General features: G+C 47.9%; 2 protein-coding genes across 4 annotated transcripts; one reads left to right on the top strand and one right to left on the bottom strand.

Moving 5' to 3' along the window:
- Positions 1–2,790: 2,790 nt before the first annotated feature.
- Positions 2,791–3,986, bottom strand: LOC122162898 (protein BTG1-like). Its single transcript, XM_042823656.1, has 3 exons — positions 3,869–3,986; positions 3,434–3,785; positions 2,791–3,335 (listed from the first exon to the last, which is right to left on the bottom strand). The coding sequence occupies exons 1-2, from the start codon at positions 3,984–3,986 to the stop codon at positions 3,436–3,438; spliced, it is 468 nt and encodes a 155-aa protein (XP_042679590.1). The 3' UTR covers positions 2,791–3,335; positions 3,434–3,435.
- A 980-nt stretch (positions 3,987–4,966) lies between these two features.
- On the top strand, positions 4,967–15,922 carry LOC122162922 (ATR interacting protein). 3 transcript variants are annotated; one of them, XM_042823711.1, is made up of 13 exons: positions 4,967–5,276; positions 5,356–5,441; positions 6,202–6,372; positions 7,016–7,131; positions 7,455–7,621; positions 8,689–8,784; positions 9,524–9,689; positions 10,786–11,505; positions 12,203–12,345; positions 12,674–12,765; positions 13,347–13,430; positions 13,650–13,899; positions 14,808–15,922. In XM_042823711.1, the coding sequence occupies exons 1-13, from the start codon at positions 4,967–4,969 to the stop codon at positions 14,867–14,869; spliced, it is 2,463 nt and encodes an 820-aa protein (XP_042679645.1). In that variant the 3' UTR covers positions 14,870–15,922. The 3 variants fall into 3 exon arrangements, with proteins under 3 accessions (XP_042679645.1, XP_042679648.1, XP_042679647.1); XM_042823714.1 differs by lacking the exons at positions 4,967–5,276; positions 5,356–5,441 and adding an exon at positions 5,457–5,622; XM_042823713.1 differs by lacking the exons at positions 4,967–5,276; positions 5,356–5,441 and having other exon boundaries at positions 5,457–6,372; positions 7,458–7,621.
- The last annotated feature ends 1,866 nt before the right edge of the window (positions 15,923–17,788 follow it).

The raw sequence follows: 17,788 nt of genomic DNA on the forward strand, positions 1-17,788 counted from the left end.
GGGTGTCCTAAGATAGAAGAAAATAATAACTAATAATTGCAAGAGATGGGTTTAATATAGCACTAATTCACTTCATGATAAGGACCTTTATTAGAAGTAAAGCACTGTCATTAACAGCAGTGAGCAGTGTCCTACAAAAGGGCTGTCCTGCCCAAATCCCGCTCTGTGCTGACCGCATCAGGACACGCTGCACCTCTCTAAGGTGCTCCACCAACAAACAGCATTCTAAGGCAAACAAAGACACACAGCAAAGAGCAGGTTGTGTGAATGCAGCTGGGTCGGGCAGAAGATGTCGTAGCTAACGATTACGTCAGCACTGCGTCTGCACTGATCTGCTGTTGTTCTCAGTGCAGTGAAAAACCACCGTAAGGTCAGTGCTGATGGAGCGGCAGAGGACGGGAGGAGCACTGGGATCCGGACCCACGGCGCTCGGTTCTTGGCACAGAGCTCAGGCATGTATGAAGAAATGAAGGCTTATTGCTCAGCACCGCTCTGTTCCTTCGCTGAGGTGGGGACCAGCCGTGCGATGTGCGGCAGGCAAGCGGTAAGGTGACACCAGCTGACAGGACCTCCTGTCTGAGATGGGTTTTGCTGTGTAGTTCACAGGACAAAGATTATTCATCTTTGCAGCAAGGCAGTCTTCGGAGAAGCAGGCAAATGCAAGCTTGGTCATGTGTAAATGTTCCTTCCTTTAGCTTTACTTACCCAGCAGGTAACTCATCTTCCTACAACAGATATCATTCCCCATGCACTTCTACTGCTCCAAGAAGGCTGGCATACATTAGTTCTCCCTACAGAACCCAAAACCTTCTCTTCTAAATCACACCGGAGCAGATGTGGTCAGCCTTGTGCAAGAACTGTTGCCATTTCATGTATTTTGTATTGTGCTGTTGCAACAAGAAAGCCAAACCCCTCCTCTTCTAAGGAAAACACACTAAGGTTACCTTCTTCATCTAAACAGCCCCCTTGGCTTTCTACCAAGAGCTGCATTCCACCAGAAAAGCCTTTCTTTGTGCTGTTGGGAGCCTCTGATTTTAAAGCAGTGGAATGTACTTGTAGATGTCACAAGCTCTTTACAATGTATTTACTTGCAGCTCTTGATTTGGTGTGTTTGCTCTGAACCTCCCAGCCCCCTTCACCCAATGGGCTACAGAGCAGATTAAGAATACGCAACTGAACTTGAATTACACTGACAAAAAAGTCCTTTCTAATGATTAGCACCAAACCTGCAGGGCAGGTTCAAGTACAGGGATACCAGGGACAAGACACTACACACAGTGTGTGAAATATCCCACTGAACATAGTAGGATTAACAAACCCTTACAAAAGCAACAGAAGGCACACGGCTGGATTCATCTTACACAGCAGGCAAGAAAAGAGCACATGAAAAAGCCACCGTATCCTACTTTGTGTCTGCCCAACAAGTCCAGCACATAGAAACCATGCCCAGCTGCCAGTTCACCTCTAACAACTGCCTCAAACACTTCCTGCTGTGTAAGAGCTGCTGTTAAGTGAGCGGGCAGCACGGAGTGCTGTCCTCCTAAGGGCACTCAGCCACAGAGGGCAGCTCTCTGCGCCAGATTTTAAGTTACTCTGTTCAATTAGCAACAAATGCATCGAATTTGACCCCTGGAGGTCCTGAGGAAATAAATATTCAGTGCAGGCAAATCAATCAGGAACAGAGGTGAAGGTTAGTAAGGAAATCAGACAATGCTATAAGAAATGATTTTTCAATCTTGTTGTACTAAAGGCAGTTTGCTGCAAAACCTTAAACATCCGTTTCTTAGTAAAAGTAACCCAGACACTCATTTCCTGGAGTGACAGGCAAGGAACAAAATCAATTTTTACAAAGTTTTGCTCACTAAGAACATGGCACTGTGCATTCTGTTCAGATTAAACAGAGCCTACCAGCCAAGCCTGCCTCCAAAACAACAGGGCAAGCAGCAATCGAGGCAAAGTGCAACCAGTAAGCCACAGCTTTCTGTAATGCAAAGAGAAAAGCTCCTTATGCAGGCCGGGTTCTACCCTTCCCAGGCTGCCCAGACTTGCCCCCTCGCTGCATGCTTTACCACGTTATTGACATAGCACAAGATGGTTTTTGCTGACAGATGAACACGAGACAAAGCTCCTTTTCATCAAGCACCCAGCTCTGCTCAGACTGCAGGCTACCAGAAGTGCAGCCTGCATTGCTACCTTACAAACCGTGGCTTCTGACACAGCACAGCCATAGAATGGGATCCTTCACCGGACTACCAAGTCATCACACAAACCAGAAACACACTTTGGCTGTTGTAGTGAACCCACTGCTTCTGGTTCTGATTTTACTAAGCTGCAAATCCAAGCTGACAGAAGGAGAATTCTGAGCTGCTGTAAGGAACAGCAGTTCCTTAACTCCCAGCAGATCAGCAATGGCAAATATCACAGCCTTTCACTCCAGCTCCCTACATGGGTTTAAGTCACTGCTTTAAACAAACTCAATGAATCCAAAAATACTTCTGCTACAGATCAAGTGTTAGAAGCATATTACTGCTTCCATTCAGTTTCATCCAGCACACAGTGAACCACACAGCCCTGCTCAGGCACACTGCTAAGCAAGCTTTACTGGTACTAAGCATGTTGCAGCGAGCTGAAATAAAGGTGAATATTCAGAGCTTCTCCCTGCTAAAGGTGCGGGATCTGCAGTGACTAGAAAGAGCTGTGGCAAGCTTTGAGAGCAATGTCTCAAAAGGAAAACAAGAAAAATCACAGAACAGAGACCAGACAACAAAAAACAAGTCAAAAGCACTTTGAGCAAGTCTTTATTGTTCTACTTTGCTAACTAGAAGTAAGATAGACAAATTCCCCAACCCCTTCTGTCAGAACATCGGGGCGTGATGAAACCCAGCTCCCAAATAATCACATGCTTTGAAAAAGGTAAAAAATACTTCTGTGATTTGTGCCCTGCAGCCAAACTTGAATGACCCTGAGAAAAGTCTGTGCAGACAAGTCAGTGGAGATTGATGTGCAGCTCGCTGCTTCTGCTTTAATCCCCTTTGTGTTATTGCTTTCAAATTGAGTTTGTTTTTCTGTCGTTTTTTTTTTTTTTTTTCCAAAAAAAGTGTTAATCTTGACTAAAATCCACCATGAAGTGCTACAGCGTCGCTTTTTATTACAAATACCGGAATTTCCTCGAAAATATAAATGTGTAAAACAACCAACCGGCTGTACAGCGCATTTACAGTACATGTTCCAGAGTAACGGGCAGACTGAAGAGCTGCTTTACACGTTAGCCCTTGGCCACAAGGATTGGCAGTACGGTTACAACTCGGATGATACAGGGTGAAAAGCTCCCGCCGCTACCAATAAAAAAAGAAAAGAAAGAGTCAAGACCTCAGTTACAATTAAGTTTATCACAGAACTGGGATACATACATAACTGTACAAGGAACAGTAACCTCTAACTAGAAACCGTCATCATGTTGTAACTCTCGGACGGGCTGGACCGGCCAGTTCTCCACTTCTTACAGCTGCTCCTGCTCTCCAGGGCTTTGCTCGCCTTCGCCCCGGGCTGTGGACTTTCATAGAGGACGCAGATGGAGCCGTCCTCGCCTATCCGATAGGACACCTCGAAAGGGTCGACCCAAAGAGTCAGTTCGCTGGGCAAGAGCTGGAAAAGTCTCTCGTGGCTCAGTCCGATCATCGCCGCCGCCTTGCCGATCAGCGGGTCCATCTGATGGTTGATCCTAATGCACCGGTACCCAGAGCCCTTGGTCGGCGCCGTGGGGAACCAGTGGTGTTTGTAGTGCTCTGCGGGAGGGAACAAAGAGCGGCGTTAGCGGCGTTAGCGGCGTTAGCACCGCCGACGCGGAGCGGGCCGGGCCGCCGCTCACCGCGCAGCGCCTCCTGCAGGTACTCCCGGAAGCACCGCAGCTGCTCCTCGCCGATTCCGCCGGCGGCCCGCAGGAGGCGGGTGACGAACGCCGCAGCCGTGGAGGTCTCGGTTCTCATGGCCGCTCGGCCGCCGCTCGCCGCCGCTCCGGCCCCGGCCCGCCGCTAGCGCCGCCGCGCCGCTCCGCCCGGCCCGCCGCTCCGGCCAATGGCGACGTCGCGCAGTAGCGCGTCACAACGACGCGGCCCGCCCCGCGCCCCTCCGCGGCCGCCGAGCCCGATCCCCATTGGCCGCGGCGGGCGCGGGGCGGGGCTTACGGGCGGCCGCGCGCGGCCATTGGGCGGCCGCGGAGACGGGCCGTGTTTGTTTTGCTGGCGGAGAGGCAGGGCCTCGCCGCCGATTGGCCGGAGCGGGAAGGGCGGGAGCGGACGAGGCGCGCCGCCGCGTGGATCTCCCGGCTCCGGCCCCGCTCCGCCCCGCTGTCTCGTCTGGGCTCTCGTCGCTCGTACGTCTCAAAACACGCACGTGGTCTGTAAACCTCCATCCATCTCTTTTCAGACGCGCTGCTCCGGGGCCAAGACTCCAGATCCAGGCTCAGAGGCTCCACCAGGAGGGCGATCCAGGCGTGCATTCCACGTTTTAATGCACTTTTCTGCAAGATTCCTGCAGCAGTGAGTTGAGAAACGAAGCAGCAGGAAGAAATGAAGTAGGACTACCAAATACAGAATCTGCTTGCACACAGAACACGCCGCAGCTCGTCCCAGCGGGCCGTGGCGCGGTATGACGTCACCTGACGTCAGCGTGACGTCACCGCTCCTCACCGAGGAGAGCAGCGCCGCCACCGCCGTCGGCCGCCGCTCTCGCGCCCGCCCGTCCAATCAGCGAGCCGCTCACAGCGCGAGTAGCGGCGACCAATGGCGGGGGCGCTTGCGGCCGGCGGTGTTGAGCCGGCGCCGGGATTGACCCTCTGGGGCCGCCGTAGGCGCGGCCGCCCATTGGCCGGGGAGGAGGGCAGACCGCCGCCGATTGGCCGCGGCTCGGCGCGCGGGCTTCCGGCCGACGGGGTCGCGGGGCGGCGCGGGGCCGAGTGGCTCTCGGCATGGCCACCCGGCCGCCGCTCGGGCCGCGGAAACGGAGCGGTCCCGCGCTGTGCGGGGCGGGCTGGCCGCGGGGCAGCGCCCCGGCCGCCGCGCTGGGGAACGGCTTCCCGCCCAGCAAACGCCCCAAGGGGCCGGCGGAGGTCGGGGCGGAAGAAGATCCCTTCGGGGACAACGACGACTTCACGGCGGACGACCTGGAGGAGATCGACACGATCGCTTCGCAGGCGCTGTCGCAGGACGCCGCTGGACGAGGCCCGGCCCCGGCGAGCCGCCCGCACGGCGCGTGGAGCGGCGCCGCGGAGCCCGGAGGTCAGCGTGGGGCGAGGGGGGGGCGGAGGCGCGACTGTCGCGATAGAGAGACCACAGCTCTCCCGTTCTCTCTCCGCAGCGGGTGGCGGTGCGGACGGCGCTCAGCTGCCAGGGGCGTTCCAGCTGCAGGTGCTGCAGGCGCAGCACGAGGACGCCCGGCGGAAGGTCAGCGCCGCCCCGCAACTCTGTGGAGCCCGGGGGCGGGGATCCGGTCCTGCCTCTGATCCGGGTGGTTCGGAATCCGAGCGTGCGGTGTATGAAAGGAGTCCTAATGGAAATGGCTCCAGGGCGTCCGAAGGGAGCGGTGTTTGTGCCCCGGGCATTTCGGATAAGCAAATGCTGATCTGTCAGTTTTTGTCTTTCCTGTTAAACCCTCCCTCTGTCCTGTGCGGCTGCTCTTTGTCACTTAATGATTTGAAAGAGTGCATTTAAGGGGATGGTGTTACTGTGCTTTATGGAAAGGCACCGCAGTGCCCAGGGGCACCCACAGCTCTATCTGTGCTCAGAGCCCCCCAGCCTGAGCTGGGAATCTGCAGGGATGGGGCATCACCAGCTCTCTGGGCATCCTGTACCATTGCCTCATGATCCTCATTGTAATAATTTCTTCCTTATGTCCAGTCTAAACCTCCCCTCCTTCAGTTGGAAACCATTTCCCTAAAAGAAAGGTGTGACAGCAGTGCAGAAAAGCCCACAATCTCTGACAGGCAGCAAAACACTGTAATTCTATTAGAGAAAGTCACAGAGCCTGATTTAATCAGGAAAAAAAAATAGAAGAGAAGCCACAGTGCAGGATTTCTACACTGGGTTATAGCAACTATATAGCAACTGAGCTGCAGCACTCAGCCTTTGACCTTGTAGAGAGCAATATGGGTACTTTTGGCTGAATGTACTGAATGTATGCTTAATGGAATTCATCTCTTTGCAGCTGAAAGAAATGCAGGATGAAATTCTTACTAAAAATGGGGAAATCAAAATGTTGCGTGACTCTATGCAGCAGATGGAGCACACTATGGATGAGCAGAGAAGGTCGTACATGCTGTTGGAACAGCAACAATCTCAGGCCCTTGGTGAAAAAGAGAGAGAGTTCTCCAAAAAGGTTTGTAGCTCTGTCAGTCGCCTCAGCACCACACATAGAAAGAAGCTCACAGTGTGACTTCAGTGCTGCCACGGTCTGTTCAGTCAAAGAAGGAATATCTGTGTGACTCTTCTGAGTGTGCCTTTATTTTGTTATGCAGAAGAAAACCCTTACAAGAACCTGACAGGGCATTTCTTCTGCCAAAATAAGACTGAAGTGAAGATGGCAGGTTTTTGCTTGCTTGCTTTCTTTAGCAGTCCCCAGAACATTACAACTGGAAATAGAATGGTACATTACAAACAATTGTAGAATGGAAAATGAGACAGAAGGTGCTGTGTGACTCTGATCAGATTGCTGTTCCTGTTGCAGTCATCTTTGTGAGAGCCCTGAAGAGGACAGTGGCTGCTTTTGTGCTGTTAATGGCCTGGCTGTGCTCATGCTCTTGTGGCACTTGGTCTGTCTTGCCAAGTCATTGCTTCTTGCCTGACCCTGGGCACTTGGTTCTCAGATAGTATTAATTGGATTAGCATAAAAATGGAGAACTTGTACAGAGATCACAGTAAGTAGCCAGCAACCTTGAAATCTTACAGAAATTTGCATTGCTTTGCAGTTGGAACAGCTTACCTATTCTGTAGCAGTGAAACCATCTCATTGATTCTTTCAGTTACTGTCACTGCAGTCAGAGTTGCAGTTCAAAGATGCAGAAATGAACGAATTAAGAACGCGGCTTCAGAACTGTGAAAGAAACAAACACTCAGCTCAAACGGTTGTGCCACAAAGGTATGTGTGGGTTTTGGGAAGTAATCTGTGTTCTTTTCATGCACGCTTGAATACGTGCACAGGTTTCCTTTGTCCGTGTAACTCTTAGGTCATTTCCTTGAGAAAATACAACCAAAACCATTCTGTTGAGCTGAAGAAATCTTTCTGTGACAGAAATGCAGGGGGTGTAGAGTGAAGTACCACTGAAACGTCAGTGCTGAGAAAGCTATTAAATGGATCTGTGTTGTTTAATAAAATGCTCCCAAAAAAGATATTGATTCATTAAAGCTGGAGGGGGATTTGTTGGTGTTTTGTTGTTCTTGTTTGTTTGTTTGTTTTTTTAGTAGCCCTAAAAAGAATTTTACAGTCCAGATGAAATCAGAAGGGTGTCCTCTGCAGCCTGGAAAAAGGTCTTTTCCTACAAAAGAGTCTTTCAATGCTGAAACAGCTGTCAGACCCTCTTCTTCTTCTTCAGGAAATTGTTTTGCACAGATGGTTTCCAGCAAGGAAGGTAAACCTGCAAACAACTTATGTATACAACCTGCAGTATTTTTAGCTGCTTTTGTGAACATTCTGCCTTAGATTCAGACTTTTGCCCTGTGTGACCCAGCAGTTGCTGTAAGGTCAGCACAGGCACAAGAGTGGTTCTTTTGGTGTGACACTGCTTGTGCTCCATATGGCTCCACCTCAGGTTTGCAGGAGGATCACTTGGCAGTGAGGTAAATGCCAGGGAGCTGGGTGAAGTGTTTGCTGGCTCTCATGAGAAAGTCATTTATTATGAGATGAGCTGCAATGTCCAAACTGTTACCCACGTTCCTCACTCAAGGAGGAACAGGAAATAATTTGCTTATTTGTTGAATAGGTCTACCAGTCAGCTAGTGCGTTTTTTATAGTCCTGAGGTTTGGGCTGTGATAACAGTTCTCTTTTTTTGGTATTTCATTTTAAATGGTGCATATTGAGCCACGTTAAAGCGAGCAGCTGCAGGGCTTCGCTCATTTCCTCCTTTATGTGTTGAGCAGGTAATTCTCACACAACTGTGACTTTAAAGTCATTGAGTAAAACCTAGGGAACACATGTGTGTGTTTTTCTGTGTATTACTGGTATATGGAACAAAAATTGTGCTGCTTTTTTTTTTTTTCTTCTTTTTTTAATAGCAGCCAACTGCTGCGTTGAGACAGTGGCACATTGCCAGAGGGAAATAATGGGAGACATGAGGAGCTGTCCCTGCCTGGAGCAGAGGGTTGGAACTACATGATCTTAAAGGTCCCTTCCGACCCAAAGCAGGCTATGATTCTGTGACCTTCACTGCAGGCTGATGGAACCTCTGAGGCGTTTCTGTCAGCTGCAGTATTCAGCCAGAAGCAGTGCTGGGCAGTGTGTATCAGCAGCCTTAGGAGGGTTCCTATAGTTACTTTTTCAACGCAGTGGTGTTTGACACTGCTGAGTATTTTATATTGGCCTGTGCTCTGTGTTCTTACTGCACGACAGCTGTGGCTAATTGAAGGTGTGCAGATGACAGATGCAGGTGTCTGAGCGATTATTCCTTGTATTTGAAACATAATTACTGTTTGCTTTAGATAGTAAGATGCCCCATCCTGAATTGTCATCCATAAAGCAGGAAGCAATGGGAAGGAGTGGTTCTTGCAATTCTGTACCTCGTCGGAGCATTCAAGGTAACATATTCCTGGCAACACAGAAATAATAAGCATGAAAAAATAGATGAGCATTTCTGAGGAGCGATTAAGAGGCCATTAGTGAGTGCTGTCATGTATGTGCAGTGCCACTGCATGGATTCCTGCCTGGGGAGTTAGTTGCTCTTAGCTTTGGTTTTGCACTGGAACATTTCAGGTTCTATTATCATATATCCCTGCAGCACTGGGATATTGTTACTCTGTTTCAGAACATTGTTTGCCTGGGTTTTGCTTTTCAGAAGGGTATGGACCAAGATGTACATGGAGAGACGTCTTCCAGGCTTGGCTGTGTAAACAAACAGTGCTGTCTGTTGTGAAGAGAGCAGGAAAAATGTACATTTCTTGTTTCTGAAAGTGGAAGGAGCACATCAGTGCTTAAGGTGTTCAACACGTTATTTCCAGTTCAGAATTGCTTCACGTGGTTTTAATATTCAGACTGGAACATGGAGGCCATGGCCCCAGGATGACTGCGTTGTTATAACCACTTGATTGAGGTGTTTTGCTTATAAAGGGACTGTAGTTAAAATCTCCTTAAACATGCCTTGATCCACATTTAAATTGTGATCTATAAGATTTTGAGAACCGATGGATTTAAAGTATTATTTTCTTCCCGTATTCTGTCTTGTAAGAGAAAGGAAATTGATGATGGAAGAACTGATCTTTGAGGTTGAGAGCACCGTTGGTGAGGTAAACCTTTTGAAATATGTTGCTGTTGTTGCAGAGGATGGAAGAGCCACTCCAAAGGCAATCTCTCCAGGTTCCGCCTTGCTGAGCGCCCTGCTGAAGCAGCCCCTTGTCTCTGGGTCCCTGCTGGGACTTTGCCATCTTCTCAGCAGCAGCGCTGAGGCTCTGCCAGGAGCTGTGCTGCAGCCCGACCTTCTGCAGACGTAAGGACTGTAAAATTGCATCTGATGTGTTGGCAGCACAGTGGGATGCTGTGTGAGACAGGTGTTGTGTGTGGGGCACCTGGCGCCTTGTGTTCGGCGCCCTTTGGCCGAGTGATTGAAGGCAGAACTTGGAGCATCATTCTGCAGCTTTGGTCACCTGTCCTTGGTGATTGTAGGTACTGAACGCAGGAGAAACACGAAATTGGAAACTAGATTGATTCTGTATTAGGGGAGGGCACAGAAATTAGGAAAACTTGGAAGTGGCTACAAGCAACTGCTGCCTTATCTTTTTAAGGATATGTTTAACTATATAAAATATCTGTTATATATATACACACACACACATATACATGTATCCTAAAATCTAAACCAGTGCTGTATTTAAATATGAAGTTGAATATAAAATCAACTGTCTGAACATGGTTTCAAATATCATGTTCATTCATCAGATCTTTGTTGTTAATTGTTTGATGGCTCTTTTGTTGAGGGCCCTTTGTTTTGCATTTAACATTTCCTTAGGCTTGTAGGCTAGCAATTGCTGAATTCAGTGGGATAGTTTGGAAAGGAATTAGTTGCTCACAAAACCTGGGTTATACCCTCTATTTTATAGGAGGATGCACACCATGGTAACTTACAACTATTTGTCTGCACCTGTTGGTTTAGGAGAACTTCTAATAAAGGTTTTTGGTGCAGTCTTATCTGCTCAGCCTGTTTTACTGCTTAATAAGACTGTAACCAACAATGCTTACTGTCACTGTATTTCTTGATTATTATTACAGGAGATGAATGCATTAAGCACTTAATTTAACTACTGCATTTCTCTCCTTAAAGAACTAGACTTTATCTCATGAAATACCTTTGCTTTTCTGACACTCTGTAGTAGTTATAGTGCTTTGTGGTGTTAGCATGGCTCGTGCCTCACTGCCCTTCCATTTCATGCAGGCAGCATACCTGCATTTGGCCTCTGTAGCTGCAGTTTGAGAACAGCCATCCCTGGCCTTCCTATTCTTTGATTCAGAACACAAATAAGCACATTTTCAGCTCTGTTCTCTACTTTTTCTTCCACCAAAGTATTTTCCTCCCTTTCTTTGGGTAGGCAGCCCACGCAGACGCCTGGCACCAGGGCAGCCCCGGAAGAAGTTGCTCCTCTTGTGTCCCTGCAAGAAGCTCAGAAGCTCGCAGTGACAGGGCTGAACTTGATCGCTATGGACGAAGGGCCGTGCGAAGGGAGCCCTGCAGGGAGTGGGAGCGAGGTGTTGTGTTTGAAACGCTGCAAGATCCGAGGAGCTGTGCACCTCCTGCCCTTGGTGGAACACCACATCGGTGCTTACTGTCGAGCGGTGCAGTCGGCAGACAAGTCAGTAAATGCTTCTTGTGGAAACCATGCAGTCGTTTCTTCCAGAACCAACACAAGTAAGGTGGCGAGTAAGGAGGACTTCAGGTTGTCTCTTGAAGAAGCAACAGTTCTGTCGCTAGGTATTCTTTATTATTTGGCGTTTTATAGCTGGGACGTTGTCCACGTGTTGCTGGCTAATGAGGTGGAAGAAAGTTCTGCTGTTGGAGAAGAACAGCTTTCCAAGACAGACAAAAATGTGCTGTGTGATAATAAAGAAGATGACAGGACGCAAGGAGGGCTGCCTGACGCTCCGCAGGATGCTGACAGTAACGTTCAAGCACAACATTCTTTGTTCAGGAAGCTGCTCCAGGTTTTAGCTTTTTCTGCCACCGCGGGCTCCCAGATGGATTGCATCCTGCAGCACAGCCTGAAGGTTCTGGTAAAACTGGCTGAAAACTCAACGATGGACTTGCTAATCAAGTAAGTAATAGTTCATCAGTGATTTCAGGCTCTTTGTTGTGTAGCAGTTTTCACTGTTGAAAATAATTTGTGCAGGTGGCAGTAGAAGGTGTGACACCTGTGGGAGAATGTCACGTTTCTTGGCTCACCTTTGGGATGCAGTGGAGGATCTGACCACTGCCTTGGCTGCTAATGAATGTGATAATTGCCCCAGCTCGATAGTAAGATCTGCTTATCATGCATTTATGTGAAGCAGATGCTTTTGGCTCCTTGCATGGCTCTCATTTTGAAGTGAGAAAGCTTCTTCAGTCGTGTGGTTGATCATTTTTTTTATTTGAATTGCTGGGAGATGCATAAGGAATGAAAGCACAAGGCTTCCTGGTTTACTTATTTATTCTATTTCTACTCTATGTTATAATATTTATAATTCTCATATTCTGTTTATAATTACGTGAAATATAATGTCTGTTTATTCTTGTGGATGAAATGCCATTCCTGAAAGTGTGATCCTTGCTTGCTAATGGATGCATGGAGCCATCATATGAACTGCAGGCTGCCTGCAACACGTAACAGCATATGTTTTGCAGCTTTCTTTATTTCTGGTGTGTAAGTGGAGCTTGTGTTTTGAATGGCTGGAAAAGGTGTGAGTTACGAAGCAGTGAATTACTTTTGACTTGTCGGTCACTTCCCATTTGTAACTGGGATTTCTCTTTGCAAGTTTTCAGCACCTCCTGAGCCACCAGGTGCTGCTCCGTGTCCTGTGCCCAGCTGTCCCTCTGCACACAGTTCTTCTGACCGTGAAGCTGCTGTCCATACTTGCACAACACCACTTGCTGGTTGCTCAACTTTGCTCCCATTCAGGTACAGAATTCCTTCACACAGCATTGTTAGCAGTTTAGTATTAGTCAGCCCAACTAAAAATCATACAAACGGGCTTTGTTCTGTAGTCTTAACCCCCACAGCCCAGGCTGCCTGCAAGCTTGTGCTTGTGCTGAGTTTCATTGCTGTTTGAAGAGCACCTCTGGTGTCACCTGTGTACCCTCAGCGCTTTGGATTTTCACTTTCCACACAAATACCTGTTGTATTAAAAACTGCTGAGGAAAAAAGGAGTTCTGGGGGGTTGAAAGCTAACAAAAATATCGCCTGCTATTGACTAGCTGTGAAAAGAACTGAGTTGACTCTCTTCCAGATAGCTGCCTTCTTCTTGCACTGTACATGTACATCACATCAAGACCGGACAAATCGGCCTCTGAGGTGCATTGGCTGCAGCTGGAGCAAGAGGTAGCACTGCCAGGTCCCACAGTTTGTCTTGTTGAAGGGGTGGGAGGAGCAGGGCAGTGCCTGAAGCATCCGAAAAAGTTCTTCAGCTGTAACAGAAGCTGAAAGTGTGAGCTTTTGGTGTGGAATTACATTGGTTTCTATGAATCACTGTTGGAAATTGAATCAGTAACTATTCTTCAAGATAACACCAGTCATAGCAGTCAGAGTGAAGTCACTGAAAAAGCACGAAGCTGCAAATGAATTCAAGACTGCAAATGTTGTTTTGCTTTTAGGTTGGTAGAGAGCAAGACCTGTGTACCGTTTTGATCCTGTAATTCACTTTGAGTTGCTACACATGAAAGATAGAAACTGAAGATATTTATTCACTGCATTTAGTGAAGTTAAGTCAGGCAGTTAAGTTTTACAGCAAAGATTACACTAACTAGTTTGGGTGGAGTAAAAAAGATCAGTCATTAGTTACAGACTGTTAGAAGCCAGTAACAAAATGTCATTCTGACTTGCCTTGATTTGCAGCTCAGTAGTTTGCTAGCTCTGCAGAAGCCTGCTGCTCACTGTAACACATCTGCATGTCTTTGGAACAGGCAGTCAGGCTCCTGACCCGGTGCGTGCGGTTCTCCAGCCCAGCAGTTTTACCCCCTGCTGCACACTGCCAGTGTAATCTGGAGGTACGTCACTGTAGCTACTGAATTTCTTCTGCTGAAAATGTAGGAGTAGCCTCTTATCCTTTTTTAGCTGCTGTACTTCAAAGCCTGCCTTCTGGAAAGTTTGATTTTGCTTTCCAGCATCTGATATCTGGAGAACAACTAATGCAGTTCATAATGCAATGCGTTTTCTGCTGCTGTGATTTCAGTTTGGGTACTCAGTCTCTTTTTTTCCTCTGGCAGGTGGTTAAGGCACTAATAATAATGTTACACAGACAGTGGACAAAGATTAGAAGATTTGAGAGCAGCTTGTGTGCACATAAGGAGCAAGTCATTCAGTTCTTAAGGGACGCTGTCCTACTCTTACACAGCCTGTGTCAGAAAGACAAACTGTTTCATGAGCACTGTTTGGAAGTACTCCATCAGTATGACCAAGCCATGCCAGGCATTAGAGCCATCCTCAGAAAAACCAAAAAGCTGAGCGCCTGCGAAGGTAAATGGAGCCACGTTGTGTTGTGTTGTGGTTTGGGTTTTTTCCCTCCCTAGCATATAAATAAAATACCACTTCTGTCCCGTTCTCAGTTAACTGTGGAGTCACTAAGGTTGGAAAAGACCTTTGGGATGATTAAGTCCAGCCATCTTCCTACCAGCACTACTGCCCACGTCCCTCAGTGTCACATCCCCACAGTGCTTGAATGCTTCCAGGGACGGTGACTCCCCAGGTCCCTGAGCAGCCTGTTCCTAATGACTAGTGGTTAGCAGTCCTAATAACCACTGTCTACCAACCATGGATGTTTTGTTGGTTTGACCTAAGAGGGTACTCCACAGTCGTAGTGTTTCTCAGACTTCATTACACAGAAGCACTAGTTCTCTCTTCTCTCCATAGAAATATGTCCCTACTGTCTGATCAAATAAAATCCTATGCCCCAGCTCCTTGCAGAACAATAATCTTTGCTGTGTGTTGCCATGTTTAACAGTATTCCAAGTTTTCCACTAACATTACACTTTCCCCTAACAGTTCCTTTTTTCCCTGCATCTCAAACACCTTCCTTCATCTTCCTTCTTCTATCCGTCCATGTTTTCCACTATTCCAAAAGCTCCTCTAGCTCGTGTAACATCAGAGCTTTCCCTTTGCTTTGCTCACATGCTGTGTCTGTTTCCTGCAGAGCTGATCTGGTGCTTTTGCCTCTTCTCCCTGCACCTCGATGCCTCCTGGTGCCCACTGTACACCCTGTAGCACAGTGTCATTATCCGAGATAGCTGAGCACTTGCCTTTGGCACTTGCTGTAGCATACTACAGGCAGCATGTTTTACAGTAAATCAGATCCCAGCTATTAATTTTATCAAGTACAAAAAAACACCTTTCTGAAATGTGCTTCGTGTCGTTTGTTGTTGTTGCAGAGCTGATCTTGGATGAGTTGTACCCTCCTGAGCCAGAAGCAGAAGATCAGGACTCCAGTTAGCCATGTGGCAGTGATCTCTGCCCGTACTTCAGTCATCGTAATCACTGCCAGAGTAAACCTGATCTAAATCAGCAATTCTCCACAGTGATAACTCAAAAGTTGCTCTCCAATGCACAACTAAAACACAATTCTTTGTTGCAGTTATTCTACCTAAGTGCTATCCAAATGAAAACAAGGGAATTGTGATGTGAGGACAAAAATAATACTGCCATGTACTGTTTTGCTGTGCAAAACCACTGGAAGGATGAACTTAGGAATGGTTCTGTTTATGAGCATCGCCCTTCATGAAGCTGCTGTGAATGGAATGGAAACCTTACTGTGTGTTCCCCATTTACTGTGACTACAGCTGCATTTATGCTGGTTTATGATGCTGAACGTCCTGGGACGTTTGGGGTCACTGAGTTCCTATGCAAGTCTTGTGACAATATTTGTTGTTTCTTTTGTAGCTGTACCACTTCCTTGCTTGAGACTTTTGTGTTGAAATTAGTAAATTGTTTACTGTGACTTTTTTAAAAAATAATGGCAGAAATAACTTGTAGTCGGCAGTTCCCTACTGAGCAAGGCATTTATAAAAGGCCTGGGCTCATCAGCTGAGTTCACTCCTTTTTTCAGTTTCATGAATGTGCTGGAAGTGGCACTGCTAAGATGCTCCACCCAAAGCTGCTGGAACTCAGAGAAGAACCAGGTGGCTGAAGGGAACGTTGTACTGAGCAAAAGAGGTTCAAAGCTCTGCAGAACCTGAGCTGTAGCACCCGGGTCTGTGCTGCAGTGGAACTGAATGAGCAGCTAATTGCTAGGATATGGCACGAATGATTGCAGGAGTTACTGTTGCTGTGTTCTTTCGGTGTAGTGGGCTGCTGTTAGCAGCTGAACCTTAGATCCCGAAACCAGAACTGTTTAATTGCTACTAAAAGAAGCCCCTTGGTTTGTGGTGCAGCTATGGGGTGCCTTTGAAGAAGGAACTAACCCTTCTTTATACCAACAATGACCTTATATAGTGTTTATGGGGAAGTGAGAAATTAAGTTCATAGCTGGTAAACTCAAAAACATCAATCCCAGCATTCAGTCACTTTGTTTTTATGTAGTGTGTGCTTCCTTACAAAAAGGGAAACGCGTGTCTTTAGTGGTCGTGAAGGAAATTTCTGCTTTGTATTCCTAGATTTTGCAGTTAACAGGCTTCATATTGCAGCTGAGTGAATTGTGATGGCATCAATTCCTGCAGCAAGGGAAGAGGGGCTCCTACCAAGACAGGTTGCATTGAGGGCAGAAAGAACACGGTTAGGTGTGCTCTTAGGTTAGAGCTCAGTACTGAGGTGATAAAGCAATGGTGAAGTCTATAAATTCCTGTTTTTATCTGCTGTGTAACTAAACTAGCACTATGCCTTCCTATCCTTTCGTCTTCAGTATGTGGGAAGCATATGAGGACTGTGGGGCCGTAGAACATCACACGGCTTCTCAGTGCCTCTGCCAGGGGCAGGGTGGTGGCAGGAGAGCTGGAGTGAGGGCATGGCTATAGGCACTGCGATGGAACTCTGACTGGTCCCGGTTCCCTTCACCTTCCATTCCCTCAGGCACTGTCTGGGTAGGGCTGGATGCGCCCCAGAATTTCTTTTGCACCAACAAGTCAGCCCTGCCCAAATCTTACAAGACGTGGAGCAGAGACGGAGCTTTAGAAAAGGTCCTTCCTGACAAAGCTTTCCTCCTCTGTGGTCTGAGGGTAGCACTCGGGCTGTGCAGCACCAGGCACTTGCTGCCTCCTGCAGCACTGATGCACAAGTGGCCTTCCTGCAGCGGCATCCAGAACGGGCCTGGCTCCAAGGGCCGGAATGGAGAGCAGCAGTACTGCAGTGGGAGGTAGGCCCTCGGAAAATTGGGAAGCATCCAGTCCTCTGGTCTTAACCCAAAAAGGCCGTGCCGTGCCCTGGCGTGCCTGGGCAGGGAGCCCTGCTCTGCATGCTGAACGTGCTCTTGGCTGGGCTCTTGCTTTTGAAGAGAACTTTCCCAGAAACAGCTGTGCAGGAATAACGGGTGCAGTAAGTCAACATCTCCCTCCAGCCAAAGTTGCTTTGCTCCCTCCTCCTGCAGTGCAGCACGGGGACGGAGGGCCGGGCAGGGGCTGCTGGGGGGCTGTGAGGAAGCCTGGCTGTGAGATCCTGCGTCTGGTGCTCAGCCCACTGGAAGGGCAAGCAGAGCTGTCCTGCTGAGATGCCATCATCACAGCACCCCGCAGTGCAGCACTGTCAGCTGTTAATTGCTCTCTGCTGTTCTCACCAACTGATCTCTACGAATATAATTTGAGTGTAAGATGGACTTCAATCACTTTAATCACTTCTGATAAAATACTGGAGGAGTTTGAACTAACAGGAGTTAAGGAATCCTGACTTGTTGAAGCAGTTCAAAGGTATAAAAACTGTTTGGAAAAAAAATCCTGGCCTTATCTCAAGGACAATTTGGTAAAAGGGAGATGTGTACTACTGCTAAACTTCACATAAATTAGTATTATCTGTGGAAAATGCAATAGGAAAATATCATGAATTGTTCCCTTCTGGGCTGCCGTGGCATTTTCCCTTCTTTGTGCTCTGAAGAGGGAGGCTGTGAGAAAACCCAAACCTTGTGCTCTTATGGGCAGAAGTAACGTCGTGGAATTACAGGATGGAGCAACAGCTTCTAAAACCTTTACTTAACATTAGCTGCTAAGACAGAAGTGAAGCTGCTTGCTGTGTGACCTTGAAGTAAAGCAACTCGGATTGCTCTAATCAGACACTCCCTGAAGAAATCGCAGCATGGCAGTTCTCCTTTCAGGGACAGATGAACAAACAACATCTGGTTTCCATCTTGCCAGGACTCAAAACACATTTGTGAGAAAGCAGGCTTTAATAGGTGAGGATGGCAAACAAAGCACTGCCTGCAACATCTGCC

Source organism: Centrocercus urophasianus, unplaced genomic scaffold, assembly GCF_019232065.1.
Source record: "Centrocercus urophasianus isolate 14NV4802_14NV808 unplaced genomic scaffold, USGS_Curo_1.0 seq_22, whole genome shotgun sequence".
Taxonomy (NCBI): Eukaryota; Metazoa; Chordata; class Aves; order Galliformes; family Phasianidae; genus Centrocercus; species Centrocercus urophasianus.

Excerpts from the sequence above, each read along its gene's own strand:
- LOC122162922 (XM_042823711.1), top strand. The coding sequence starts at position 4,967 with ATGGCCACCCGGCCGCCGCTCGGGCCGCGGAAACGGAGCGGTCCCGCG. Across the intron at positions 5,277-5,355 it reads CGGCGCCGCGGAGCCCGGAG|CGGGTGGCGGTGCGGACGGC; the intron begins GTCAGCGTGGGG and ends CTCTCTCCGCAG. Across the intron at positions 13,900-14,807 it reads AAAGCTGAGCGCCTGCGAAG|AGCTGATCTTGGATGAGTTG; the intron begins GTAAATGGAGCC and ends TTGTTGTTGCAG.
- LOC122162898 (XM_042823656.1), bottom strand. The coding sequence starts at position 3,986 with ATGAGAACCGAGACCTCCACGGCTGCGGCGTTCGTCACCCGCCTCCTG. Across the intron at positions 3,786-3,868 it reads CCTGCAGGAGGCGCTGCGCG|AGCACTACAAACACCACTGG; the intron begins GTGAGCGGCGGC and ends TCCCTCCCGCAG.